The sequence below is a fragment of the Equus przewalskii genome, chromosome 15 (genome assembly GCF_037783145.1).
Source record: "Equus przewalskii isolate Varuska chromosome 15, EquPr2, whole genome shotgun sequence".
Classification (NCBI taxonomy): domain Eukaryota; kingdom Metazoa; phylum Chordata; class Mammalia; order Perissodactyla; family Equidae; genus Equus; species Equus przewalskii.
Genome location: NC_091845.1, coordinates 38,509,223 through 38,535,941, shown reverse-complemented (window position 1 = coordinate 38,535,941; position 26,719 = coordinate 38,509,223). Strand labels below are relative to the sequence as shown.

General features: G+C 58.6%; 1 protein-coding gene across 1 annotated transcript; it reads left to right on the top strand.

Moving 5' to 3' along the window:
* Positions 1–633: 633 nt before the first annotated feature.
* Positions 634–22,296, top strand: GNAI2 (G protein subunit alpha i2). The gene is made up of 9 exons (XM_070574986.1): positions 634–936; positions 15,757–15,799; positions 16,065–16,206; positions 16,378–16,538; positions 19,188–19,316; positions 19,677–19,806; positions 19,891–20,044; positions 20,424–20,638; positions 21,309–22,296. Exons 1-8 carry the CDS (start codon positions 819–821, stop codon positions 20,612–20,614), a joined length of 1,068 nt encoding a protein of 355 aa, XP_070431087.1. The 5' UTR covers positions 634–818; the 3' UTR covers positions 20,615–20,638; positions 21,309–22,296.
* Positions 22,297–26,719: the final 4,423 nt, after the last annotated feature.

The following is a 26,719-nucleotide window of genomic DNA, read 5'->3' as shown; positions in this document are numbered from 1 at the left end:
AGAAGATCAGAGAAGGATGGATAAGCCTTCGATGACTAGAGAAGGCACCCCAGCTGAGGGAGACAGACTGGGCAAAGGTCTAGAGGTAGTAAGAGACTTTAAAAAAAAAAAAAAGCAAAACTGCAACATAGAGAGAGAAGGGGCCAAACCTGCCTTAAGACGGAGAAAGCCCCAGTCCAGAGAGGCTCTGGGGGCTCTGTAGATCCCGAAACAAGTTTATTAGGTTCATTAACTTTTAACAAGTTACGAAGGCACGCCTTCTCCACCCTACTAGCCCAACTCACAGAAGCGCAGAGAGCTGGTTCCTGCTCTGCCCGCGAGGTGCACCGGATCCCCACCCTCGGGCTACGAGATCCTCCCGCCCCCGCCGTCGGGCTGCGGAGCTCCAGGCGCTCCACACCCAATCGGAGCCCGGTCCAGCCTGCGGCCCGCCCCAAGCCCTATCCCTCTGAGCTTGGCTCTACCCCTACAGCTATCCCTCGCGTGGCTCCGCCTCCAGCCCGGGCCCGAGCCTGAGCTGCGCCTTACTGCTCCTTCGCTCCGCCCTCAAGCCAATCTCCGTCCCCAGATCTCCTATAGCCCCGCCTCTGGACCCGCCCCAGCCCAGTCGCCGGCCTGGCTCGCTCCGGCTCCACCCCCGGCCCGCCCAGCCGTCGGTGCGCTGAGGCCTGGAAGGCACCGCCCGCAGACGCTCGGAACTGCCGACTCGAAAGCTACCCGTAGAGGGCCGGCGGCGGGAGCGGAGTGGGTCGGGCGGGGCCGAGCCGGGCCGTGGGCCGTGTAGGGGCCGGGCGGCGGCCGGGCCGGCGGACGGCGGGATGGGCTGCACTGTGAGCGCCGAGGACAAGGCGGCGGCCGAGCGCTCCAAGATGATCGACAAGAATCTGCGGGAAGACGGCGAGAAAGCGGCGCGGGAGGTGAAGTTGCTGCTGTTGGGTGAGGCCACGCCCAGCGCTGGGACCCCCCCCCCCCCCATTCCCAGCCTAAATCCCCAGACGAGGATTGTGACCTCCAGACTAAGGCTTCGAACTCCCAGACTCTGTCTGAACTCCCACACCTGGATGTGAATCCCCGGATCTGACCTGGCCAGGACACCCATATAGTGGTTCAAAACTCTGGGTTGGCCTAGACCTTTGATCCATAGCCCAGACTCTAGATCAGACTTTCAATTCATCCCAGACCCCAAACCCTCAAACCCAGACACCAGTGCCTCAACACTAGCTGCCCAGAACCCTGCTTGACCATCCACCCTTGCTCATCAACTCACAGACCCTCAGAGCCCCTGCCTTGTCCTTCCATCCTTCCGTAGACTTTACCCAAAGCCCCAGAACCGCACGCGGCCCCTACCCTCAGGCACCACCTGTTTCCCTCACCTGCTCCCTCTATTCCTATTGGGCATGAGTATCCCCGGGGGCCCCTGCCAGGCCCCCACCCACTCCTTCCTTCCCCCTCTGTGGCCCATCCCTACTCTGGACCGTGTATCCTCCACCTGTGCGCCCTGACTCCATAGGACCTCTCAAGTGGGTAACCATGACTGCTCATGAGCACCCCCTCCCGCTGGAACCCCCAAACCTTTAGAGACCCCTGCTCCCTGCATCTGGCCTACCAAGTCCCTCTCTGCAGGCATCACTCCTTAAATCCTCTGCTCCCTCTCCCTTAAATCCTCTCCCACGCTCTGGCCTTCCCCAGATTACCCCACCCCTCCTGCACCGGGTGGGCTGGGCTGGGCTGGGCTGGGAGGAGGGAGCCCAGACCCTTAAGGGGCTGGACTGAGGCTCCACGGGTCATGCTAGGGAAGGGGGCCAGGCCTTAAGCTTCCCAGGGAGATCCCACTGGCTCTGTGTTTCTCAGTTTCTAAGCCCTGTTAGGCCCGGTGAGGGGCGGGTGGTCTGGGGAGTAGGAGAGTGTGTGGAGGAGTTTGGGTTGCCGTGCGTCCAAGGCCAGGGAAGATGGTGGCTGCTTGAGGGGTGGGGGGAAGTGGAAGTGGTGAGACAGCCGACATATTGCTGTCCCGGCAGGCAGAGTAGATCCGCTGAGCAGTGCTGGGCTTCCCGCACCCCTTCTAGGCTGAAAAGTCTGGGACATGGCCTCTAGGAGTGTGTGGGCTTATTGGATCTTGAGGCCCTGTGAGGGGGAGTGACCAACTGGATGAGGAGTTGAGGGGGCCTGCTAGGGGTGGGCATCTATGGTGGACTTTTGCAAAGACTGTGGGCCACGTAGTTGTCCCCTCCAGTTTCCCACTGGGAGCAAGTGTGGTGCCCAGTGGCAGCGTGATTTGCAGACGTTTAAGGGTTGGGGGGAGGGAGGCCCTCGCAGCAGCGTAGGAAGACTGGACAGCGTATGTTGGGGGGGGTGTGGCCCCTCGCCCCAGAGCTGCTATGGGGTCCCCAGGCTGTGAAAAGCAGAGCTTTTCATGCTGGGCCTATGGCTGAGGGTCAGCATGGCTTCCATCATGGGGCCCATCTGTTGACCGTCCCTGGGGGCCTGGCCTCGGGGGCACAGCCCCGGAGGTTTCAAAATGGCATCCGCTCCGCCGCCGCTGCGGGGAGGAAGCGAAGGGGCGGGAAGGGGCGGCGGCCCAGCCTCCTGGGCTGTTTTGCGTTGGGCGCTTGCCTCTTCCTGTCTCTGCTGCGAGTGCGGCAGCGGCGGTGAGTGGGTGTCGACGCGCCGCGGTGGAATGCCCGTCGCTGTTCCCGCTGGGCCTGGAGAAGGTGCTTCCGGGACTGCTGCTCCCCGCGCCCGGCCAGAGGACTCTAGCCAGCCGCTCCTCAGGCCGATAGTGACGGCTGAGGAGATGTGGGAATGGCCCATGGGGCTTGGGGGCACAGGGCTCCTGTCCTGTTCTGTGGCCCTACCCTATCCCATCAGTCTTGCTCCTTGGAGCCCAGCTCAGGTTTTGAGCCTGGCAACCCCTCCCATGCTGGGCTGGCAGCAACCAGGGGTGCAGGGTCTGGCTCAGCATTTTCTAGGCGGGGGAGTCCATCTCAGCATCCTGCTTCTCTGGCTTTGCTTCCTCTGTGAAATGGGCTTCCTGGGTTAGAGCCAGAGGAGTGCCTGGGTCCAGGATGGGAAGAATAGGGGCCTCATGGAGGTTCCTGTTGGGAGTGTGGAGTGGGGGCTGAAACCCTGCAGAGGGTGCACTGCAATGGGCTGGGAGACCAAGTGTGCCTGAAATTCAGGACCCAACCTGCTGTGGCTGCCTGGGGAGGAGTTGTGGCTGGCCATTCGTTTCCCATCCAGGTACAAAGAGGTGATGGGAGCCCAGCCGGGGCAGCTTCAGCATGCTGGGCGCCTGTCCCATGTAGCGGAAAGGACTCTGTCCAGGCAACGGGACTCGGGCTGGGCAATTGCCAACCTTCTCTCCCAGCCAGAACCACGCCTGCTGCCCCACCCGCATACTGCCTCCTTCCCATCTGGGTAGCCTTGCCAGCAGGCGGGCCCACTCACTGTCACTGGGGCAGAGGCAGATGTGATACACGCTGGTGAGAGGGTTTTTCATAGCAGCTTGGTCGGGGGAGCAGAGTTGCTGATACCAGCCCTGCTCTAGGGATACCCCCCACGCCTACCCAGTTCTGTTTGACTGACCAGGTATCTGGTCATTCCCACTGGTGGTCATATTCCATCAGCTACCAGGTGGAATCTGGGGCCTTGGCCTTGGCACTTGGGGGAAAGGAAGCCAAAGCTTGTGTTTGGGGGGTTTCTCTGATTTGGGATGGGCCTTGTGGGCAGCCTACAGAGAAAGGAGAGGCAGTGTCCACCATTAGCTCCATGAAGGCTTTGGGGTGTAGATACAGCAGTTCTCTCTGCCCCTGGGACTTTGCATCTATCCATTTGCTTGGTGTGCTTTCCCTGTTTCCATCTCACTCACTCCTACTTGATCTTCAAGACTCTCTCTGCTCAGGAATCGCCACCTAGGATCCTTCCTGGACAAACCCCCTTCGCCAAGGCTGGTGAAACACCTCCTCTGGCTCCCAATGCTACCGCTTTCCCTGGTAGAGTGTGGTATTTGCCTGGGTCACAGCTGCCCTCTCTTGAGACTGCAGGGGCAGGGCTGTGTCCCCTTTATTTCTGAGCCTTCCATGCCAGGCATGGAGCCTGGCATCTATTGAGTGCTTCTTGTCTGTTTATTGAATAAAGTGCTCTTCTTGGGGATGGGTAGATGTAGGAGTAAGATGATGGTCACTGAGCCACAGCCTGGCATATTGTGGGCAGGTGACAAGAACTCAGTGTAGGACCAATGACCAGAATCAGGGGGGATACAGAGAGAGAAGTTCTTCCAGCTGTTTCCCCCGGGTCTCACCACAGGCTATGCTGGCTCCTCAGAGACAGCCCTTGCGCTACTCCGTACAGAACTCTTGTTGAGCAGTCTGTAGGCCGTCACAGGCCACAGCACTGAGTAGCAGCTCAAACTGTTAATGTGGGAGACTGGCTTAGCATTCTTCCTTTCAGCTCAGGCTGTTTGAGGACTGTTGCAGGCCTGCTGTCTCTGTCACTACAGTAGAGTCTGTCTAGCTCTGGGTGCTGGGGCTGCCCCACAGCCAGAGGGCTCAGACCGGAGCAGTGCTGCGGGAGCTGTTGGCTAGCACAGAGACTGCATATACAAGGACTCAGTTAGGTTTACTAAAAGGAAAGAGAGTTTGGTGGCCTTTCTCCTATCTGTGTCTCTAGCAAAGGGCCTGGCACACTGTGGGTGCCTGTTAAGAGTGTATGGAGAGAATGAAGTTATTGAGCACATCCATGAACAGGGATAAGTAATTCTGGGTCTGCTGCTTGGGCCTTGGTCTAGCTGGAGATAGTGGGGAAGGCTACCCTGAGATCCTGGCTGGCTGGGTAATGGGTAGAGTCTAATGGTGCCTGTAAATGGCTGGGGGCTTCCTGGAGAAGGGGTCCTCTGGGTGACCTCGACAAATGAGTAACAGTTGCTAGGACATTGGGGTCAGAGGGACCAATTCAGCAAGGGCAATGAGGTAGAAAGGCCTGGCCTAGCTTCCCAAGCCCTAGGGTGGGTGTTTCCTGGCCTGGAGGAGGAGGACTCACCCTCCTTAGACCAGCTCCTGGGGTCACACAGCCCTGGGTTCAAATCCCAGCTCCACCTGGTACACTGGTTGAGAAACCCAGCAACAGGTGAGATCCTGATCTCCATCCATCACCTGGGGCCAGGGGTGCCTGCCTGCAGCCACCAGTGTTGTGGGGACAGTATACCAAAGCTTAGAGGCTGTGAAAATGGAGGACCCTCTGCTGACTCCTGCAGAGCTGAGAGTTTGGTGGGAGGGATCTCCCCAGCCTAGTGGCTGCCTGGCCTCAGTATGGAGGCACTGGGGAACCCCCTCCCTTGTCCTCTGGCAGCTTCTCACAGCAAGTGGGGAGACCAAGTCATGTAGCTGATGCCAGCTGGAGTGACAGACTGTCCTGGGGACTGTAGGTCCAACCTCTGAGGGCTGAGCGCCTTCCTGGGGGTCTAGGGTTGGGGGTGTGGCAGGGCCCTGGGCACCAGGTGGGCTGGTACCCAGGCTGGCCTCCAGCCTCCCCATTCTCTCCACAGCCTTTGCCATCCCGCCATCCCGGCTGGAGCTCATTAGCACTTGAATGGGGGGCGGGGCAGCTTGGGCCTCCAAGTCTCTTCTTCCCACCCCTCCCCCAGGCTCGGCAAGGCTTTGTCTTCGAGAGCGGGCAGCGCTGGAGCTCCCACACTAGGGAATGAGCAGGGGTCTAAGCCATTTCTAACCCCCTCTGCCTGCATCCTGCCCAGTCCCGCTGGGCTCAGCTCCCACTCATGACCCAAGTGTTGGTACAGCCAACATGAGAAGTCATACCTCTAGGGTAGGAGTGAGACTGGATCCTTCAAGATTCAAGGGATACCCCTGAGCTGGGAGACTGAGTGAATCAGGGTGGCTTTACAAAGGAAATGGACACTGGAGCTCAGCTGAGGGCATCCCAGGAGGGGTAGGGGTGGAGAATCCTAAACAGAGGGCAGAGCAGGTGGTAAAGACAGAGGGAATGAGCTGCCACTGTGGCTGGAGGTGGAAGTCGAGCCAGCTGGAGAGTACAGGCTTCCATGCCAGGCCCTGAGCCACCCACTGTGCTTGAGTTGGAGCCTAGGCTGCCAGGTGGGGACTGGCATGGTCAGAGACCCCTTTGGGCTGAGCAACCTGTCGGGTTGGCCCTGGACTGGCCTGAGCTTCAGGGCCTGGGTAACATCATTGGTGTCCTAGGTCTTCAGTGTTGCCCAGCAAATGACAGCAGGTAGTACTGGGAGTGGGGCCTGATTGGATCCCAGTGAAATTCCTAGACTTTCAGCACTGCAGGGGCAGGCACACCGGTCCTGTCCACTCTGCCCTTGATCTCAGTCCCCGACTGTCTCTCTCTTGGCCTCTGTCTCTAAAAGCCACCCATTCTCTTGGCAGGAACAGGATGGAGGAAACTTTGTTCACATAAGCTCTTAGCCACTGAGGGACCAGGGTGTCATCCCACCACACCCCCAGCAGAGAATGAGACAGTCTGACACAGAGCCTGAGTGCTGCCTCCCCAACACCCCTTGGTGCTGTGCAGGAGGCAGGACTAGACAGAGAGGGGCAGGGCCCAGGACAGCATCTGTCTCATCTTCCCAACATCTTTGGGCAGGAGTCCCAATCTAGGAATTTAATGAGGGGGAAGGGGTCAACAGATTCTGGCCAGGCTGCAGCTCATGTGTCCTGCTTAAGAATGCCCTGCAGGGTGCTCTGGGGAGAGCAGAGGACTAGGCCCCTTGATAGTGGCCCTGGTACCTCATGCTCTCAGGCAGCCCCTCCCTCAGCCACAAGTGCAGGGTGGGGCTCCCTCCACCCAGCCCCACCCAGCCCCTCTAGCCTGGAGCTTTTGTTCTTACTAAACCCCAACCCCACCCTCACCCTCACCTGTTTCTTGGGGCTGTGGCCATCTTGGTGATTTGGGAGGATAATCACTCTGGAATAACCAAACATTTGCAGGGCCAAGCTGGGCCTTCAGTGTTGGCCTCCTGCATGCACTTCCAAGGCTTGGCAGCAACTGCCAGGCCAGTTTGAGCCAAAGCCTAAGGGTGGGCTAGTAGAAGACTTGTTGAGAGTGTCCTCATGGCATGGAGGATTCCAGGGTGCCAAGACTGGCAGCACTGACTGTGCCCCAGGCAGGAGGAGGGGCAGTGAAGTCTGCAAGGCAGGGCTGGGCCTCTCGGGGAAGTGTCCACACCGGAGGAAAAGGAGGAAGCAGCTGGAGGAGGAGGAGCCCAAAAGAGGAAGAGGCCAGAGGGCAGCTCCTGCTGTGCACTGGTAGGGGGGCAGTGAGCCCTGTCAACTGGGGGATCTAGAAGGTGAGCCCCACCTGCTTAGGCTCATCTGCATACTCCCATGGCCACCCTATTGGGAGTCACTGGGTTGGTGTCTGTCCAGGCAGCTCCTTCCCTTGTCCTGCCCCAGCAATCGCTGGGCCCAGGATCCCAGAGAAGGTGGCGCCTCTGAGAAGGATTCCAGGCCCCTCCTTTGACCACAGGAAGTGGTGGCTGGGAGAGGGACGCTGGTGGGAGGGCCAGCAGGAAAGCAGAGGGCTACTCTTATGTTCCCGAGCGGCCATTGCTCTCCAAAGCCGGAAGGCCGGCTGCAGGCTGAGATGAATGCCCGGAAATGGAGCAGCAGCCCTGGGATTAGCTCACTCTGGATTTCCCCGCCTGGGGGTGGACAGAGGAGCCCTTGGTGCAACCTCAGGATTCCCCCTGCTGCTAAACACTGAGCCTGGGGGTACATTCACTGGGCCTCAGTTTCCCTCTAGGGATAACAGCAGCTGCCTCTGATTGAGCATTAACTATTTTGTGGGGCTGGACTCTGGGTTTTCTTGTTTTATTTAACCCTGTTAGGCTGGGACTGATGTTACACCCATTTCACTGATGGGGAAACTGAGGCTCAGAGACCTTACATAACTTACCCACAAATGGAGACACCAAGATATGACCAGGTAGTGACTCTGAGCATCTGACCCCAACCACCGTGGCCCCTCAGGAGTCTGTGCCCAGCTGGCAAAAACTGATCAGTCAGGACAACAGGCAGATGCTGTGTGTGCGTGTGTTCTGCATGTGCCTGAGGAACTGTCTCTGGGGGCCTCAATTCCTCTTTTAGGAGGTTGAAAGTGGGCTGTCTGCCCTGGAGGGTGGACCCAAGACTCTGTGCATGAATCTTTTCCCTGCTCAAAGCCAGTTATCTGCCATGTGCCCATGGGGTGACCTCATCCTAATGCAGCTGCCCCCGTTTTTATGCACCTGCTTCCCTCCTTCTCTCCCAGCCCGTGTCCCCTCACAGTAATACTCAGGTCATGGTCAGGCAACTTAGCACTTCACTTTTCCCCTAATATTATGGTTCTTCCTGCAACTGTTAGGCTTAGGAGGATTGAGACCAGGCCTGAAGAAGGCTCAGAGGCTGTCAAAGTCAAGGGTGGGGGCCCCTGAGCCTGGTCTGAAGGCTGAGAGTTGTCCAGATGAGGAGCAGGAAAGGGTGTTTCTGTAGAGGGCTCCCACTGTGAACTCTGGTGGGCTCATGTATGGGACTGTATGGTGACTGAATGTGTCCACAGTGTGGGCTGGCAACAGCATGATGGGTGGTGAGGCTGGTCCTCATGATCCTTGGCCTCCAGATCTGAGTTTTGTGGCCTTGCCCTCCCCCACGGAGGTTCCCAGGGGTTCTGCTCTGTGTTGGCAGGCCAAGCCCTAAGGGGCTGAGGAGCCGGAGAGAGACTTAGGAGAGTCAGAGCAGAGGGTCAAGGCCTCTGTGGGCCATGAGGCAACACACAAAGCAGAGAACATGCACCCTCGTGGCCACTCAAGACATTGAGCCCCAGAGGACCCACTCCCCCGCCTTCCTCACTGTGTGACCTCAGGCTGTCTTCTTCCTTCTGTGTGCCCAGTGTTGGGACCTGTGTTGTCATGATTCTCAGCATGGTCCGATGGCTTGTGTGCACAGAGACAAGATGCTGGCTTGGGCTGGACCGTGTGGTATTTTGGTGTGAGTATGAGGACCCGAGGGAGGCTGCTCAGGGCAGGCCTTGGGCTTGGCACACTCCCCTGAGGGAACATTTCATAGATGGGGACGCTGAGGCCCAGGTGCTGGGCATCTCACTCAGGGTCCACCACAATGAATCAGAAGAGGAGAGATGGGGATTATTCAGATTCTTTGAAAACAGCAAAGGGATTCCTTAAATGAAGAAGCATGCAGGAAGAAGGGTGTGCCAAATGGCCTGGCTCTTTGTGTCACCTGGGCCCTTGTCCAGCATCTCCTGGCTCCTGTAGAGGGTGAGACCTGTAGCCTGAAGGGCCAACAATGAACAGCTGTCAGGGCCTCGTCTCCTCCAGGCTGCACTTCCTTATCCAGTGCCTCAGTTCCCCTGTGTACATGGGCAAGGCCCCACTGAGGGAGAAGGAAAGCCCTCTCCTTGTCTGGCAGGCCCCAGGCCTGTTTCCCTTGCACAGAGAGCTCTGACTTGGCAGTAGCAGGCCAGGCCCTGGTTGTCATTGCCTCCTTGATAGGCATCATGAACCCTTCGAAGCCACTGGAGGCCGCCCAAGTGGCAAAGACTGGAGGGAGGGAGGTTCTGGGTTCGTTGGGGCACCTGGGATAAGGCTAGGCCATTCATGCAGATGGGGGTGTCACAGGGCCCTTCCAAGACCCGTGTCCCTGCCCCCTACAGTGCCAGACCCAAGCTGAGCCTCCTTGGAGGGAGTGAGGGGACCAAAGAGTAGCACCTGCAGGAAGGAAGAGACGCCAGGGGCTGGGCTTGGAGGGCCTTTGTCTGGCGGGGCCCTCTCCCCCTCCCTGCCATTCCCATTGTTCCCTTGTGTGCCTCGTCTCCGCTGGCGGAGAGCTTCCCAGACTCAGGAGGGGGCTGTGAGTGGGGGTCCATGCACCTCCCCCAGCTGCCCCTCGCTGAGGCTTCTTTTTCAGAAACAAATTCTCTCCAGCACTGCCCAGCCCCCACCTCCTCCGCTGGGTCTCTGGCTGCTGGGCTCCCCCTGGTGGTGACAGACCCTGGGACCCTGAGGCTACAGGAGAGGGGCGGGAACTATGGGGCCCGGAACCACGGGCTAGGCTGGAGACGTGGCACCTTTCTGGGATGAGAGTGGGAGGTGGTGCCCAGGCTGCCTTTGGGCTGGGGTTCCCAGAGATCACCCCCACCTTCCCCCGGTGCCCCACTGGGTAGATTCAGGCGTTGTGGCAGTGGGGGCGGGCCTGGTGCTGTGGGTTTGAGCTGGGCTGCTGCCCAAGTCTACCCTGTGGTCCCAGCCACTGCTGCTTATGAGAATCTCTGCCCTCAGGCCTGCCACGTCAGCTGGCCGCTCTCCCTCGCCCCACATGTTCCAGGGGAGCCCACCAGCACAGGAGCCTCCGCAGGGGGCCTTTTACCCAGGCTGTCCAGCCTTCTTTTTTTTTTCTTAAAGATTGGCACCTGAGCTAACATCTGTTGCCAATCTTCTTTTTTTCCTTTTTCTTCTCCCCAAAGTCCCCCAGTACATAGCTGTATATTCTAGTTGTAGGTTCTTCCGGCTATGTGGGACGCCACCTCTGCATGGCCTGATGAGCAGTGCTAGGTCTGCCCAGGATCTGAACTGGCAAAACCCTGGGCTGCCGAAGTGGAGCACACAAACTCAACCACTCGGCCACAGGGCTCACCCCTGCCCAGCCTTCTGAGTGCTGGAGTCAGTGAGCAGTGTCTGCCCTGAGGCTCCTGGGTGGGAAGGAGACCCCAGCTGTGGAGGAGTGCCAGGTTGTGTGGAAGGGAAGTGCTCAACTCAGAGCAAAAAGCTAGCAAAGGAGTGAGTAGCTCTGATTCCTGTCCCAGGTTACACAAGTCCCAGCAGAGAACTTCCACTGCTGAGTCAGCCTGTTAGCCACTGGTCATTGCCCTCCACTGCGCTTTGTCTGAAAGCCTCAGAGACTCTGCTTCAAATGGCCGCAGGAGGCCACTCTGCAGGTTGCAGTTGCAGTAACCTATGCAGTGTGGTCATTGTGGGCTGCAGGAAATGAGAGGCGGGGGGAATCTGTAGTCTTCCAAAGGATAGAAAAATAATGGTAATAACTTATCTGAATGCTCACCATGTGCCAAGCACTGTGAGAAGGTGCAGGGGCTGGTGGGGGAACTTGGTGCCCAGGATCAGCAAGGTGCAAGCAGACTCCGAGCCAAGTACCAGCTTATGTGATAGGGGTGCACGATCAGGCCCTGATGGAGAAAGGAGTCACTGCAAGATTGAAGAGTGAGACAGCTCCCAGGGCCCCCAGCTCACTCCACCTGGCTGTCATGCTGTGCTCGCATCCACCTCTGCCCCTGGCTGTGTTGGTCCTCACCCCTCTCCGAGGAGATGGTGGTGTCCTCCTTCACAGAAGAGATGCCAGAGAAAGGGCAGGAAGGAGGCCAAAGCTCTTGGAGACCTCAGGAAGGATCAGGGTGGGCACCAGGGCTGTGGCAGATCTGGGCCTCCCTCTCGGAGAGGATCTGAGAGTGAGGAATGGGCCAGCTGGCCATTCAAGCCTTGGCAGCCTCTGCAGAGGGGAAACTGAGGCCAGAGAGGACAGCAGCATGTCAGCGCCTCCCAGCAGAGCAAAGCCTTATCTAGGAGGCAGAGGGTCTAAGATGGACAGACAGCAGTGGTCCAGCGTCAAGCAACCGGATCAGTGGCCACATCTCTACTGCAGGGCTCCTCCTGGCCTTGTTCGGGCAGGTGGAGTGGTACTGTCTCCTTTCCCCTATCTGTTCCCTTCTCTGTTGGAGCCCTGTGCTCCCAGAGTGGAAGCAGATGTTCTAATGCAGAGCAGCCGCTGTTACCCAGCACATCACAGCAATTACTGCCTGCCTGCTGGGGGCCCAGCAGCTGCGCCCCAGGGCAAGGGCTGCAGAGGTTTCTTCCTCCACAGGAAGAGGTATGGCCCAGTGGGAACACAGGCCTCCCCAGGAAGTCTCTATAGGCCCCTTTGGTTTCACTCAGCTGGAGATAGAGTAGTTGCTGGGGCCCTCTGGGGGCTGGAGGCTCCTGCCACCTTCTCTTGGCTGAGTTCCCCACCTGGCACCTTTGGAGCAATCCAGAGCTGGCTAAAGAAGCCCCCTCCTCTGAGGGGAAAGCGCAGGGGCTGGTGGGGGAACTTGGTGCCCAGGATCAGCAAGGTGCAAGCAGACTCTGAGCCAAGTACCAGCTTATGTGATAGGGGTGCACGATCAGGCCCTGATGGAGAAGGGAGTCACTGCAAGATTGAAGAGAGAGACAGCTCCCCACAGCTCCCAGGGCCCCCAGCTCATTCCACCTGGCTGTCATGCTGTGCTCGCATCCACCTCTGACCCTGGCTCCCTGATCTGCCCCAGCTGCTCCTGGGCCCTACCTCTGGTTCTGTCCCAGTGTTTCCCCTGCTTCCTGCCTGGCTGCCAGCACCACGCCCTTGTTCTGCCCCTCACTCCTACCCGCCTGAATCACAGCTGCTAGAGGGACAAAGGGACCACCCTGAGTCCAGGGATGGGGGCTCCAGAACCTTGGTTTGTCCACCTGTGAAATGGGAGTCTTTCTGCAATGACCCCTGCTGGGAGCACAGAATGTCCTCCTAACTCTTAGTATGTGAGAGGAAGGGAGACTGTGGCTTGAGGGGACTGGGAAGTGGGCCCTCAGCCTGCTGGGGCAGGGAGCAGGCATTAGCACCAGCCAGCTTACCCAGGGGCTGCCTGCCTCAGTCTTGCCACGCCTGCCGCTACTAGGAAAATCAGATGTAAAGCGAGTTTGTGCTGTCATCTCCATCACTGGGCAGGGTCACGGAGTGGCTTACATCACTTACCAAGAGAGTGGTCAAAGGGCCAGATGGAAACTAGTGCCTCAGTTGGACAGGGGTCCCAAAGTCACACAAGAGGGTGCAACCCTCACCCTAACCTCCAGTCCCCTGTGCGTTGGACAGCCACCCATTCTGAGTTTCTCAGTTTACCTGGCTGGGGATGGCACGATTGATTTGACCAGTTTACATCCTTGGCCTCTGCTCCCCCAGCTGGACCTCCAGTCTTGGCTGTGACTCGTGGCTCCTGGGACTTCTTCTGCTCCAGGATATGTTCCCTTCCTCCTGCTCTGTGGGAATAAGTGCCTAGGTGCGAAGGACAGCCAGGCAGTTTCCTGGCCCTTGTGGTTAGCCAGTCCAGTGCTGCCCTCTCTGCCCTGGGGGTTGACCTCAGTGACTGGGCATCACCATCTAGCCTTCCTAGGCTGTCTCCTCATGTCCCCACTCAGCAAGTGGGGAGTGTTAGTGTGAGTGATCCTGGGGCTCCTCTGCCATGCACAGCCCAGTGAAGAGGGAGGGGTGCTGCCATTTGACCACAGCCCTCACCCAGGGGAATGCACCAGGACTGGTGCCTCTTGTGCCCAGGAACTGACCCGGTAGAGGGAATTGCTGCCCCCGCCCCCTGCCTGTCCAGAGCCTGCACATATGTGCCACTGCCAGCGTTCCCCTATCCTGGGAAGCAGGCCTGGGACACTCGGAAGCCCAGTGATTCCAGGCAGCTGGTGGCATTCGGGAGGAAAGCTCAGACCCTCCTCTTCAGGGAGGCTTCTGGGTTGTGGACATACCCAGGCCCACCCCTGTGAGGGCCACAGCTAGGTCTGTTTCCCCTGGTAAGGTGGGAAGCAGGGTGGAGGCAAGTGGCCAGGGGCCTTGGCAGGGTCTGCTGCTGCCTGGAGGGCACTGCAGAGACTGGGACCAGCATCTGCTGGGAGGCAGGGAGTGAACCCAGGGGCAAGTGCAGCTGGGATGTGAGGACAGTGCAGCCCAGCTGCAGTACAGGACACTTAGGACAGTTCTAGGAGGCTCTGCACAACGGCAAGGCGGGCTACCCACAGAGGGGATTATAATCATGTGACCTCATTTATTAGATGGGGGTGAGAATAGAACCTACCTTAGGATTGCTCTGCGATTGAATTACTTAGTGGACGTGACAGGCGTAGAAGAGCGTCTGATACGTAGTGGGCATTGTTCAGGGCTTTGCCATTATTATTATTGCTGACGTTATTCTTGCTGCTCATGTTAGTTTGTGTATTAGTCCTGTCATCCTCTGAGGTTGTCTTGACCAACTCTGAGGGATGTAGGGGCCAGAGTCCCCAAGCGTGACCTCCCTACAGACCTCCCCACCCATCCTGCTGAGCTGCTCAGAAAGACAGACCTGCCACAGTGGTCAGGAGTGTTGGGACACATGTAAAGGGAGCAAGGGGCAGGTATGGCCAGCAAAAAAACTGCGTGGACAAAGGCCTGGAGTTGGCAAGAGGCAGTGCCTGGCAGGGGCAGGTGTGACTGGCACTGATGGGGCAGGAGCAGAGGGGGCAGTCTGGGCAAAGGCTGGGAGGGAAAGCCCTGCCCAGCTGAGGTGCATTCTGCCTGGAGCTTGGGACAGGGAGTGACAAAGGGAAGAGGTGAGGCTCTGCTCCCACCCCATCCATCCCCCAGCCAGGAGAAGCCCTCCTGGTCTTTACACTTCCTTGCATAGACGCCCTGGGGAATGCAGATTCTGGGCTGCACCCTTGTGGTCTGGCTCTGTGTGTCTAAGATGGGACCTGGGAATCTGCTTTTCTTCTTTAACACCCTCCCAGGGCATTACCCCACAGCGTCCGAGCCACAGTTTGAGAAGGGTTGGGTAGACCAGGCATCATGGTCCTGCATATCTCCCTGCCCTTCTGAATCCTAGCTGCATGACCTTGTGTCAAGACTACTTTTCTGAACCTCAGTGTCCTCGTCTGTAAAATGGGAACAGAAACAGTATTTGTTTGTGGGTGGGTCTGCTTTTTTTTTTTTTAAGATTTAAAAATTTTTTTTTTTCTCCCCAAAGCCCCCCGCTACATAGTTGTGTATTTTTAGTTGTGGGTCCTTCTAGTTGTGGCATGTGGAATGCCGCCTCATCATGGCTTGATGAGCGGTACCATGTCCGTGCCCAGGATTCAAACCAGCGAAACCCTGGGCCGCCGAAGCGGAATGCAGGAACTTAACCATTCGGCCATGGGGCCTGCCTCTATGTGGGGCTGCTTTGACAGTCACAGGAAAAAGCACCAGCAAGTCCCTCAGCACTGGTCAAGGAGAAATACAGGGTGGGGCTCTGCCAGGCCAGGGCAGCACCTTGAGTCATTATGGGAGGGGGTGTGTGTGTGACATTGTGTGTCTCCCAGGTCCTGGTCTCCATCAGCTCAGGGCAGACTTGAGCACGGTGGGCAGAGAGCTGGGCCATGGGTCATGCCTGGGAGGCAATAGTGTGATGCTGTGCCCCAGCCCCAGCCCTTTGGCAGCCGTGGCTCAGACTGTGGGGAAGAGGGGCTGCAGCTCTGCTGGAGTCTGCAGGGCTCCTTCCTACCTACTCCGCCTGGGTATGTTGGTGAGTGCCAGCCACAGAGTGTTGAGCCTGCATATGTGAGAATAACAGGGTGACTCCTGCAGGGCTGGCCTCAAGTCTCCAGCCAAAGCCCCTGAACTCAGCCAGGGCAGTGGAGTGCCAGGGCGGGCAGTGGAGCTTGTGGGAAGCAAAGGCCTGGGGTGAGTCCACCATGGGGCACAGGTGGTCTAGGTTGCCTTGATCACTGTGGCCCTGCCAGCTGCACCCCTGGTAGCTCTGCTGCCCACCAGGCTCAACTGCCTCCATCTCAGCATGTGATTGATGGGGAGGGTGAGTTCTGCTTCTGGGGCTACAGGGGGCTGGGCCGCTAGTTGATGCCTGTGTCGCCCACTGGGCCTGCTCCCTGATTGCCTCTGCCCTCTGTTCCAGGTGCTGGGGAGTCAGGAAAGAGCACCATTGTCAAGCAGATGAAGTAAGTGCTGTGTGCGGATTTTGATTTTCCAAACCTTGATTTTCCCTTTTCTTCCTCTCGGCCTGTACTGCCTTCCAAGTACAGGCCCAGCCAGCCTTAGTCAGGCCCAGGACCTTCTCAGAGGCAATCATCCATCCTCAGGTCCAAGTGGGTTGGGGCAGTTCCCTTCTCTCTGAAGTAGGGCCCTGCTGGCCCCACCAGCCCCAGGTGTCCATGTGAGGTCCCTGTGCCCTTTGGACCCTAACCCCTGACCTCTGGCTGCCAGGATCATCCATGAGGATGGTTACTCAGAGGAGGAATGCCGGCAGTACCGGGCAGTCGTCTACAGCAACACCATCCAGTCCATCATGGCCATTGTCAAAGCCATGGGCAATCTGCAGATTGACTTTGCCGACCCCTCTCGTGCGGTATGTGAACTACCCCCACTGCCTGCCTCCCAAAAGTCTTCCGGGCAAGTCTTGTTCTTGGGAATCTGAAAATACCCCAGCCTGGGCCCCATTTGAGAGGCCTCCCTGCCTTTGACAGATGGGGTGGGGGTGTACTCCTGCAACTGCCTGACCACCCACTGCTGTGCCCAGGACGACGCCAGGCAGCTGTTTGCGCTCTCCTGCACGGCCGAGGAGCAGGGCGTGCTCCCTGAGGACCTGTCCGGCGTCATCCGGAGGCTCTGGGCTGACCATGGTGTGCAGGCCTGCTTTGGCCGCTCTCGGGAGTACCAGCTCAACGACTCCGCCGCCTAGTGAGTACTCCAAGGGACTGGGCGGGGTGGGGGAGGTGCGGACTACAGGTGGGCTTGAGCACTATCAGAAAGATACTGCTAGTCTCTGTTTATGAAGCTGGTGTCTGTCAACCAAGGCCTTGGTGATTTTTGGTTTGGGATGGGGGCCGCATGGTATTGAAAGGCCCAGAGGAAGGACAGCCAGCTGGCAGAGCACATCCCCTCTAGGCTAGTTGAATCTATCAACCCAATCATTAGACACGATCATTCTTTTTTTTTTTTTTTAATTTTTTTTTTCCCTTCTTCTCCCCAAAGCCTTCCAGTACATAGTTGTGTATTTTAGTTGTGAGTCCTTCTAGTTGTGGCATATGAGATGCTGCCTCAGCGTGGCTTGATGAGTGGTGCCATGTCGGCACGCAGGATCCGAACTGGCAAAACCCTAGGCCGCCAAAGTGGAGCGTGCGAACTTAACCACTCAGCCACGGGGCTGGCCCCTAGACACAATCATTCTGAAGAACATTTGCTGCCACCTGCTCTGTGCCAGGTCCTGTGCAAGGCTTCAGGGACACAGTGATGAGTGGAGCAGACAGGTCCCCAAGCAGTGACAACCTAGGGTCATGCTGGGAGTGGGACAGGTCCAGAGGAGGGACTGCCTCAGCTGAGCCTTGCGTGAGAGTTACAGGAGGAATAGGGCAGGGTTCAGGCAGGGCAGCATGTGCACAGTCCTGGGGGTAGTAGCATGCTGGCTGTGCTTGAGGTCATGGAGGATGTTCAGGCTGGCTGGAAAGGGAGACACAGGGGGAAGAGATTGTCTGGGAGGTGACATATGTTTGTAGGTTGGAGCCCTGGACCTCAGCTCTGACCTTTACTGGCCCCAGGCTAAGCTCAGGCCTCAGCTGGGGAATCACAGGGGGTTCCAGGAGTCCCAGAGGCTCAGCCCACAGGGTTATGCTCTGAACCCCTTCCCTGAAAGTACCTTCCATGTACCAGGCCTGGTGCAGGGCGCTGAGCTCCCCGTGGGGAACAGGACAGATGGGCCAGTGGCCAGCTCTGATGGCTGCAGGGGACATCCACAGGCTTTGGATGGTGCCACCCATCCTACCCTCTCCTACTTGCCCTCTCCTCTTACCTGCCCTCTCCTATCTCTGCTTAACCCTGTCTGGAACAGTTTTCCCGCTCCCACTGCCCATCTAATCCTGAGCTGGCCCAGAGAGGGCTGGACCTTGGTGAGGTGGGTGGGACACGGGTCTTGCCTGGCCCCCAGTCACAGGGATGGCCTCCCCCTACCCTCCTTGCAGTGGCCTGAATGCCCTTGTGTGTGCTTCCCCCACCCCCAGGAGCTGTAGAATCACAGCCAGACACCTTGGGGGCCTCCAGGCCTCAGTGCTTCCCCTCCCAGAGGTCACAGACGCAGTGCCAGGGGTGCTTGCAAGTCCCGAGGCAGGGAGGGGTGGGCCCTATCAACCACTGCCACCTCAGCACCCAGGATACTTAAGGAGGGTGGGGATAGAGCCACCTTCCAGGCCATCTCCTACTCCTCCATCATCCTGGTCTTCATTCCCCAGACATTAAGCACCACTGTGTGCCCAGCACTGTTCTGGGTCTGGGGATTCAGCAGTGGACATGGGCACTGCTCTCTGAGGCAGGTTTGTGCCATGACCAGATCACCCTGGGGTGGGGAGCAGATTGGAGCACTACAGGGAAAGGGCTATGCCAACCCCTCTTCCAGCAGTCCTCCAAGGCTGTCATGGGGCAGCAGGTCCCTGGGGTGAGTCTACCTGTTGGAGAGAAGGGAGAAGCTGGTGTAGAACCCACCATGAAGCCTCTAGGCTTGAGGCTCTCAGTAGGGGGCGGGGCACAGTATGCGGGTCACAGCACATGCGTCATGGTCCCCTATGGCCCTTCCTGTTTTTCTGTTCTGCCCCTGTGTCTCTGAGGTCATTTCCCTCTGGTTCAGCTGCTGGTAGAAGCCAAGGGTTGGCCCTAGTAGCCCTGCCCCAGGAGCAAGACATTGGCACTGGGCAGTGGTTTGGAGGTGTGGACGCAGCTCCCAGGACACAGCAAGGATATTGAGGCAGGCAGCAGAGCTGAGCCCAGGGCCCAACAGGGGTGACATTGATCCTTTTTAAGGAAGCTGGTAAGGAGGAGCCCCTGGGACCCCTGCCAAGCAGGTGTCCATGCCCTCCCCCTGAGGAGCCCAAATTTTACTGGGCACTAGGCAAAGAGCCCACTGGGCCTGGCAGGCCCCAACCTGTTTGGCCCTGCATCGAGGGACACGCCGGGCTGCTCTGCCGGGTACCATAATTGCACCGATTAGCATCCTGAATCCCTCACTGAAGGACTAATTTGCCCCCTCTCACCTGCCTTGTCTGCAGCTCCACCACCCTGGATCCTGTCCAAGGCCTGGCTCAGACCTGGGTGCTAGGGCTTGGCTGGCCAGCCACAGAGCTGTACCTCCTTCCAGGCCCATTCTGCAGACAGGAGGCAAGGGATTCCAGTCCAGGTTTCTTCATCAGAGCAGTGACTGTCATGCAGGCAAGGGTTCAAGAGGCAAGGACTATGTCTGAGAGATGAGGGGACAGGAAGGAAAGGGGCCTTGGCCAGGTGGCCCAGGGCCAGCTAAAGAGGCCCCATGTTGACCTCCACTGACCCTCCCACCCCCACCTCCAGCTACCTGAACGACCTGGAGCGCATCGCCCAGAGTGACTATATCCCCACACAGCAGGATGTGCTACGAACCCGCGTGAAGACCACAGGCATCGTAGAGACACACTTCACCTTCAAGGACCTACACTTCAAGTGAGTGGGAGGGTGGAGGGGCAGTACCTGTCAGCCTTTGCAGCGACAGAGAGAGGGGCCGGTCCAGGTGCCCCAGCCCCACTCTGAGGTTTCTCAAGGTTGTGTGGTTGCCAGTGTCTCACAGTGTCTGTGGACCCTGACACATGTGGCTACACCCTGCCTTGCTGACCAGTCCTGACCCTGCCGGTCCAGACATGCCCTGGCCCAGAACCAGGGGTAAGGTGGGCAGACGTGGCTGATTCCATGAAGGCAGCTGCCCCACTCTGAGTAGGCCTCTGTCCTCAGTCAGCCACCTTGTGAAATGGGGCAGAGACCCCCTCAGAATCCCCTTCTCTGGAGTTCAAGCGACTCTGTCTGCAGGATGTTTGATGTTGGTGGTCAGCGGTCTGAGCGGAAGAAATGGATACACTGCTTTGAGGGTGTCACAGCCATCATCTTCTGCGTAGCCTTGAGCGCCTACGACCTGGTGCTAGCTGAGGATGAGGAGATGGTAAGAGGCCAAGAGGCCACTGGGGGCAGGGGGGTGGGAGTGGAGGGTTTGTGGCTGGTGCTGACTGCACTGTCCCGCCCCCAGAACCGCATGCACGAGAGCATGAAGCTGTTTGACAGTATCTGCAACAACAAGTGGTTCACGGACACGTCCATCATTCTCTTCCTCAACAAGAAGGACCTGTTTGAGGAGAAGATCACACACAGCCCCCTGACCATCTGCTTCCCCGAGTACACAGGTGTGGGGACTGGGCCTCTGGGAAGGAGCTGGTGGAGGAGACCAGGTGGCCCCCAGGCGCCCCCTGCTGGACAGAGAGTAACTGTGGACCCTCATGCAGGGGCTGGTGCCTCACAGGCTTATATGCTTTTGCCTGCACACACAGGGCCTTCTTAACACACTTGGGGAAGTACCACTTCCATGTCACGTGGGCCTCCTCCTCACACAATCAGGTGCCCATCTTTACACACTTAGATGTACGTGTGCATTCACACACATTGTCATCTTGTACATATGCGTATGCACACATTATATGCCTGTCCGTTCATGTGCACAGAACTGTGTGACGGGCCTGCCTGCTGCACACGCAGCACAAGCCCTCATCACTTTGTTTCCCACAGGGGCCAACAAGTACGACGAAGCGGCCAGCTACATCCAGAGTAAGTTTGAAGACCTGAACAAGCGCAAGGACACCAAGGAAATCTACACGCACTTCACGTGCGCCACCGACACCAAGAACGTGCAGTTCGTGTTTGACGCCGTCACCGACGTCATCATCAAGAACAACCTGAAGGACTGCGGCCTCTTCTGAGGGGCAGCAGGGCCTGGCAGGATGGTGAGCCAGAGGGGGCCCAGGGAGGGGGCTGGAGAGGAACAAAGTGGGGCCACTGAGCCCTGAGAAGGGACGGGGCTGGGTCAGGGGAGGGTCCAGGTGGTGGTGATGAGCCTGGGCCTGTAGGAGACCAGAGGACAGGAGGGAAGCACAGGGTGGTGAATCAGAGGACGACTGAGTGCAGGGCACTGAGCAGGTAGCGCAGGCTGACCTGGGCTCCCTTCTGCCCAGTGGTACAGACAGCAGGAGGGCCTGGCCATGAGCTAGGACAGAACTAGGGGTTGTCCCAACCTTACTTGGAGAAAACTCACTTCCTCACCCACCAGGCCATTTGCCTAGCCTGAGGAAGCTGGATGACAGAGGGAGGCCCAGCCACCTGCCATTTAGTGTGACCTGCTCTGCGCTCATCCCTGTCGTCTTTCCCTTGGACCTATCTGAGAGTCCAGGCTGAGGCTGGCCCCACTGGCCCTGGGGGAGGTGGGGAGGACCCTGCCAGTGCTACAGACTCCCCTCCCCCACGTAACCCAGCAACAGACACTGGCTCCTGGATGGCCACTGTGTCCGTGGTAACGAGTGGGTGGGAAAAAGGAGAGGGTCATTGTCTAGGGAGGCAGGAGGAGAGACACACACTGGCTACCTCCCAACCCATGCCCTCACTGTCCCCCACCTCCAGGGCCACCGCTGACTCTGCTCCCCCCAGCCCCTGAGGAAGATGTGGGCAAGAGGACTACGCTCCCCACCTTTCCCCCCTTGGCCGCTTTTCCCCTCTTTCCTCTCTCTGTTCTTGGCTCCCCCATCCCCTCCCTCACCTCCAGAGACTTGGGGGAGGGGCTGCCACAGCCATACCTGTTTGAAGCCTGCCCTTGTCCAGGTGCCAGGAATGGCTGGGGTACCCCCTCCTGGGCATCTGTTCTGGTTTTAACTGTTGTCTTGTTCTCTCATGGGGGAGGGGAGCACATGCTGAGTCTCCCAAGGCCTGCGTCTGGAGGGGCACCCACTTCTCCAGCCTGGGACCCCTGGCTTCACCCAACACCAGCCCCTGACCCAGCCCGAGTCCAAATGTTTACAGGGAGCCTCCTGCCCACCCCACCTCCCCAGCCGCTTGGAGGCCCCAAAGGAAAAAGCACAAGAAGCGTGAGACGCCACCATTCCTGGAGACCACAGTCCATTCTAGTAGCTTTTTAAAAAAATGAAAGTAAAGGAAAAAAAAAAGAAAACTGCAGACCTAGTAAACTTTTTAGAGAAAAACTATTTAAAACTGTCAGATCCTGACCAGCACCCACCCAACCCCCTTCCAGTGATTCCGTGCCTTCAGTGTGTCTGCGTGTTTACACCCATCCCTCCGCTGGCTGCCCCCTGTGCGGGTGGCACCCCTGCCCTGCCCTCCACAGAATTGGGCTCCAAGGGCTGTTCCAGACAACTGCCAACGTCACTGAGGGCCCCGCCCCAGCGGCCCTGGGCCCTGGCTCCATTAACCCACATGTAGCTCCTTAGCGCTAACCTAGGAACCGCTGCTGCCTGCTGAGGGGCCATGCCCCTCATGCCCTCGCCCCAGGCCCGGGTCCTTCAGCGTTGAACACTTCCTTGCTTTTTTCACATGTTTTATGGAATTGTTCACCTGGTTTGAAATAATAAAATGTAGAAAGAAAAAATACCAAGAACTGCTCAACATTTTTCTCTCCTGGGGGCAGAGACACAGGCTAAGATGTGCCAAGGTGGTAGTGATCCAGGACCTGAATCCTTAGTCGTGGCAGTGCCCTGGGGGCTCACTCTCCAGGTCATGTTCAGGCCCATACTCAGCGCCTCAGTTTTCGCACTTAGACTAGTCATCTTCCATGCTCAGGCCTGTATGTCTGCCCCTCTCCTCCCAACAGACTCTGCAGTCTTGGGTCTGGGGTAGAGCGTTGCTGGAGCAGCAGGGCAGATTTCTTAAAGGAGCTGTTCTCCTAAGTGATTCTTCCACACTGGGAGCCGGAGGGGTGTCCAGTGAGTCTAGTGCAGAAGAAAAATATGACTTGTGACCTCCTAGGCCCAAGGCCCAGAGACAGTGTGAGTTGCTGAAGTCACACAGCCAGGAGGCCGCAGCACCTCACATAAACCTCCCTTCTCCCAATTTGAGATGTTGCTGAGCCCTGCCCAGAACTGAGGCCCTTGGGCTTGACTAAACAAAAAGTTGGGAACAGTAGGCGCCTTGAGGCATGTTCAAAAAGGTTTCTGCCCCAGAGGTCCCACCAAACCTGAGGGAAGGAGAGACAGGCAAGTAGCCACACTTCAGCAAGGCGGGAGCCATGGGCAGGGTTCCTGGAGGGCTGCATCGGGACTATACCTCTAAGAATGCATAGGCTTCCAGGAGGCTGTGGGAAGTGCATGTGCGTTGCTGGAGAAGGGACAGGCAGGTGACAAAAGCCAGGGTGCCTATGGGATGGGCCTGAGCGCCAGCCAAGGCGCCTGCACTTTGTCTCGTGAAAGGACCGCAGCCGGCTGAGGCTGAGCCTGTGGGAAGCGGCTTGGTGAAGGCCGGCGTCTCCCCGGCTGGGCTCGGAGCGAGCGCTTCCGCCTACGACCGCCAGAGGGCGCCGCAGCCCGTGCTCGGCCCCTCCGGGCTGGTCACGGAGGCTGACGTCATCGGGTCCTGTGCAGGCCGCGGGGCACAAAAGCAGCTTTGTGGGGCGGCGGCGGCTCCGCGCCCGCCGCGGGACCAAGCGGCCTGGGCTGGGGTCGGCGCCGCGGAGGCGGGAAGGGCGAGGGGAGAGCGAGGGGAGGCAGGGTGGAGCCGGGCACCCGAGACCCCGCCTCCGCACACCTGCCAGTACCCCGCGGCCTCCGGCCCCGAGTCCTGGCAGGAGATGAGAGGCTGTGGCCGGGCCATCGGAAGGAGACCAACGCCCCCAGCACCCGTCCCCGCCCCAGTTCCGCGGTCCTTTCCTGCTACCTCTGCCTCCGAGGCCCCAGCGACAAGAACAGGACCGCGCACCCAACCCAGGATCCCTGCCTGCCTTCAGCGGTCAGGACTGGACCCCGCTGAGCCCCAGACATGCGGGCGGGGCCGGTGCTGTGATGCCCGCCCAGCAGGAAGAGGGCACACAGATAGTTCCTTCCTTCCGTCCTGAGGGGAACCCTGCACAGAGAGACCATTGAGGGCCTGGCATTGTCTGCCTGACGTACCCAGTGCCTCCCTCCCTGGGTGGGCCTTGCAGGATTCTGGCCAGGATCCCCTTGTGCCCGACTTGGCAGTGAGTCTGGGTGGGGTCCTGGCAAGCAAGACTTCCCTGAGTGCAGACAGCTAGGCCCCCACCTGCCCTTGGCCCTCCTACCCCCGTTCTGATTTCTAGGGCATAAGGCTTCATTGTCCCAGCACTGGCGGGGGCGGCCTCTCAATTCCTCCTTGTCTTTGGCAAATTGGGAAATTCCCAACCATGTGGGGGTGGCAGGCAGGGGGGGCATCCCAGGTGTCCTGTACCCCAGTGGAGGGACTCTATGAAGTTAACTCCTTGCTGATTTGCTGATCCCCCACTGCCTTGAGCTGTCCAGGGCTGGATCTCAGCCATCCCTCATCCCTGGGAGCAGGTGGGTGAGGGGAGCCAGAGATTCAGTGCTCCCTGGCCCTGTGTCCCCCAGAGCTTTCCCAGCCTAGGAAGGCCCATCCTCCTGGCCCACCCATGGACAGGCAACTGCAGCTATGAGGCCTGGGATCCTTAGACAGGCAGAGCCAGGCAAGGGACCCAGGCTTCTGCTTCCAGATCAAGCCTGCAGGTCATGGTATGAAGTGGGCTGTCTCTAGCCAGTGGGGACCACAACAGGGCTGACCCATCTCCGAGAGGGCCCGCCCTACTCCAAACAGTGGCTCAGACTACTGATGTGGTGGTGGCAGCCTTGGTATTTTTAACCTGTTTGGGGGGTAGGGAAACAGCTAGGATGAGTGAAAGAGGCAAGCTCTGAGAGTCAGAGAGGCCTGAAGAGGGGAGGGGGTAGGAGCCAGGCAGGTGACCACTTCCCAGCTCCCCCCAGCAGGTGGGTGTAAGCCCAGATGCCAGGTGCAGAATGAAGAGGGGGTCCCATTAGAACTGGGGTCTCTGAGGCTGCAGGAGCTTCCAAGGTCTGGAGGAATCCCTCACTGTGTTCCAGGGCAGCCCCATGGCTCCTCCTTACATCAGGAAAATCTATTCTCTTCAGAGCCCCTCAGAATCACCCCCCACACACACACACACACACACCCAGAGTGCCAAGCCAGCCCCCAAGGCTGGAGAATACAATCCCTGACTCCAGCCACCTGGCCTATGGCATGGCCAGCCAGGTCCTAGTTGCCCTGGGAGTCAGGGAGAGGGCTGGGACAGGACTGCAGCTTCTCTTGGCTGAGTTCTGGGTCCAGGCCCACTCCCAAACAACTGACCCCAATCCTTGTGTTCCTTGTGTCTGTTGCCCTAAAAGATCCTAGGGGCCCTCATCCCTGCCATGGGGCTGTGCGTTCCCCCAAGTCCCCCTTGGACACCCGGAAGGGAAGCCAGCCCCCACCACACACCCAAGGAGGGCCTCAAGCCAGGTGAGGTATGTGTGCAGCTGTGTGACAAGTCTGTCCATGCCTTTCAGCCACTCAACTCCTCAGTTAATCACACAGTGATGGGCACCAGTGTCCAAGGGGGCAGGGGTCAAGGCCATGGATCCATTTCTCCTCCTTGCCTTTGTTTCTCCCTTGCAGGAGATGCAGCCCCGCAGTGCTCTTATTTAGGAGAAGAATCAGTTTGACATCCCTTCCCACTGACTGCTTTCTGACCTCATTGTGGGTGGAGGGAGTTGCCTAGGGGGCTAATGCAGGGTCAAGGAGGGGCCTGAAGTGCCCCTTCTCATCAGTCCCCCATCCCCACTGAGGCTCAGCAGGCCCAGGAAGGTGGAACGGCTTCCTAGAAGTGCTCTATCTCCTGCTTCCTTGTGCCTATCTTCTGCCAGGTCCTGGGGCCCCCAATGATGATAGCCCTGGGGACCCAGAGCCCTGCAGAGAGGCTTGAACCTGGTGTCACATGACTGGGGCTTCATTGAGGAAGTGTGATACTGGAGAGGTGGATAGGGAATGGTGAGGAAGAGTCCAGCAGGTGGCAAAGGGGAGGGCCTGACAGGTGGAGGGCACAGTCCAAGCAAAATCCTGGCGAAGAAAAAGCTGCCACCTCCCAGAAATGGGGTAGCTGGAGCACTGGCAGAGTCAGCCAGGGCTGAGCTAGGGAGGGGTGGTGTGGATGCCAGGCCAATAGCTTCAGCGAGCTGAGTCAGGGCCTGGGGGGGCAGGGTCCTACAGAGGGGAGGCACTGGGAGGAGGAGTGGCAGAAACACCGCAGGGACAAGGCCTGGGGGTCGGGGGAAGGGGTCTGTCTTCACCCCACAGGGGAGGAGGCCGGGCCTTGTCCTGTCTTGAACAAAACCAAAAGGCTTCCCTGAAATAGAGGCTCTTGGGGAGGAAGTGGGTGGGCTTAGGCACAGGTAGAGGTGGTAGGAAGTAACTTACTGGAGGAGTAAGAAGACTGAGCAGTCCCCAGGGGCTGGGGAGGGAAGGAGGTTCAGGTGGAGGGTAGGGGAGGTCATTGTGTTGCGGACCGAGGCAGTAGGGGCGAGGAAGGAAGGGTGGTAGGGGTGTGGTGGAGGGAAGGGGACAGGAGAGGATCAGAGCCTGAGAAAGGGCCCCATGAAGCTGGGCTGGAAGATGCAGCAGTGAAGATCTTGCTCGATCGAGGCCCTCAGGCCTGGATGCCACAGGATGCATAGTGCTGAGGTGGCAACAAGAGTGCACACCTGTGTACTACCCCCCCAGTGTGCCAGACCTGCCTGGCCCACCATTAACAACTGCAGGACAAGGAAAGAGTGATCTGAGAGGTTCAGTCTCTCCCTAGGGACACACAGCCGGTGGGCAGCAGAGTCGGAATACAACCCCGCCCCTCCCTGGGCTACTAAGGGGGTTGATTCCTGGGGAAGGCTCCCGCCCACCCCCTCGAGAGCATCCAGAGCCCCACAGCCAGCACTCCTGGGAGGCTCTCCTGGAGCCGATTGAGGGAATGTAGCATTTATGTTAATGTATGTTAATGAGTGTAGGGTGCCACC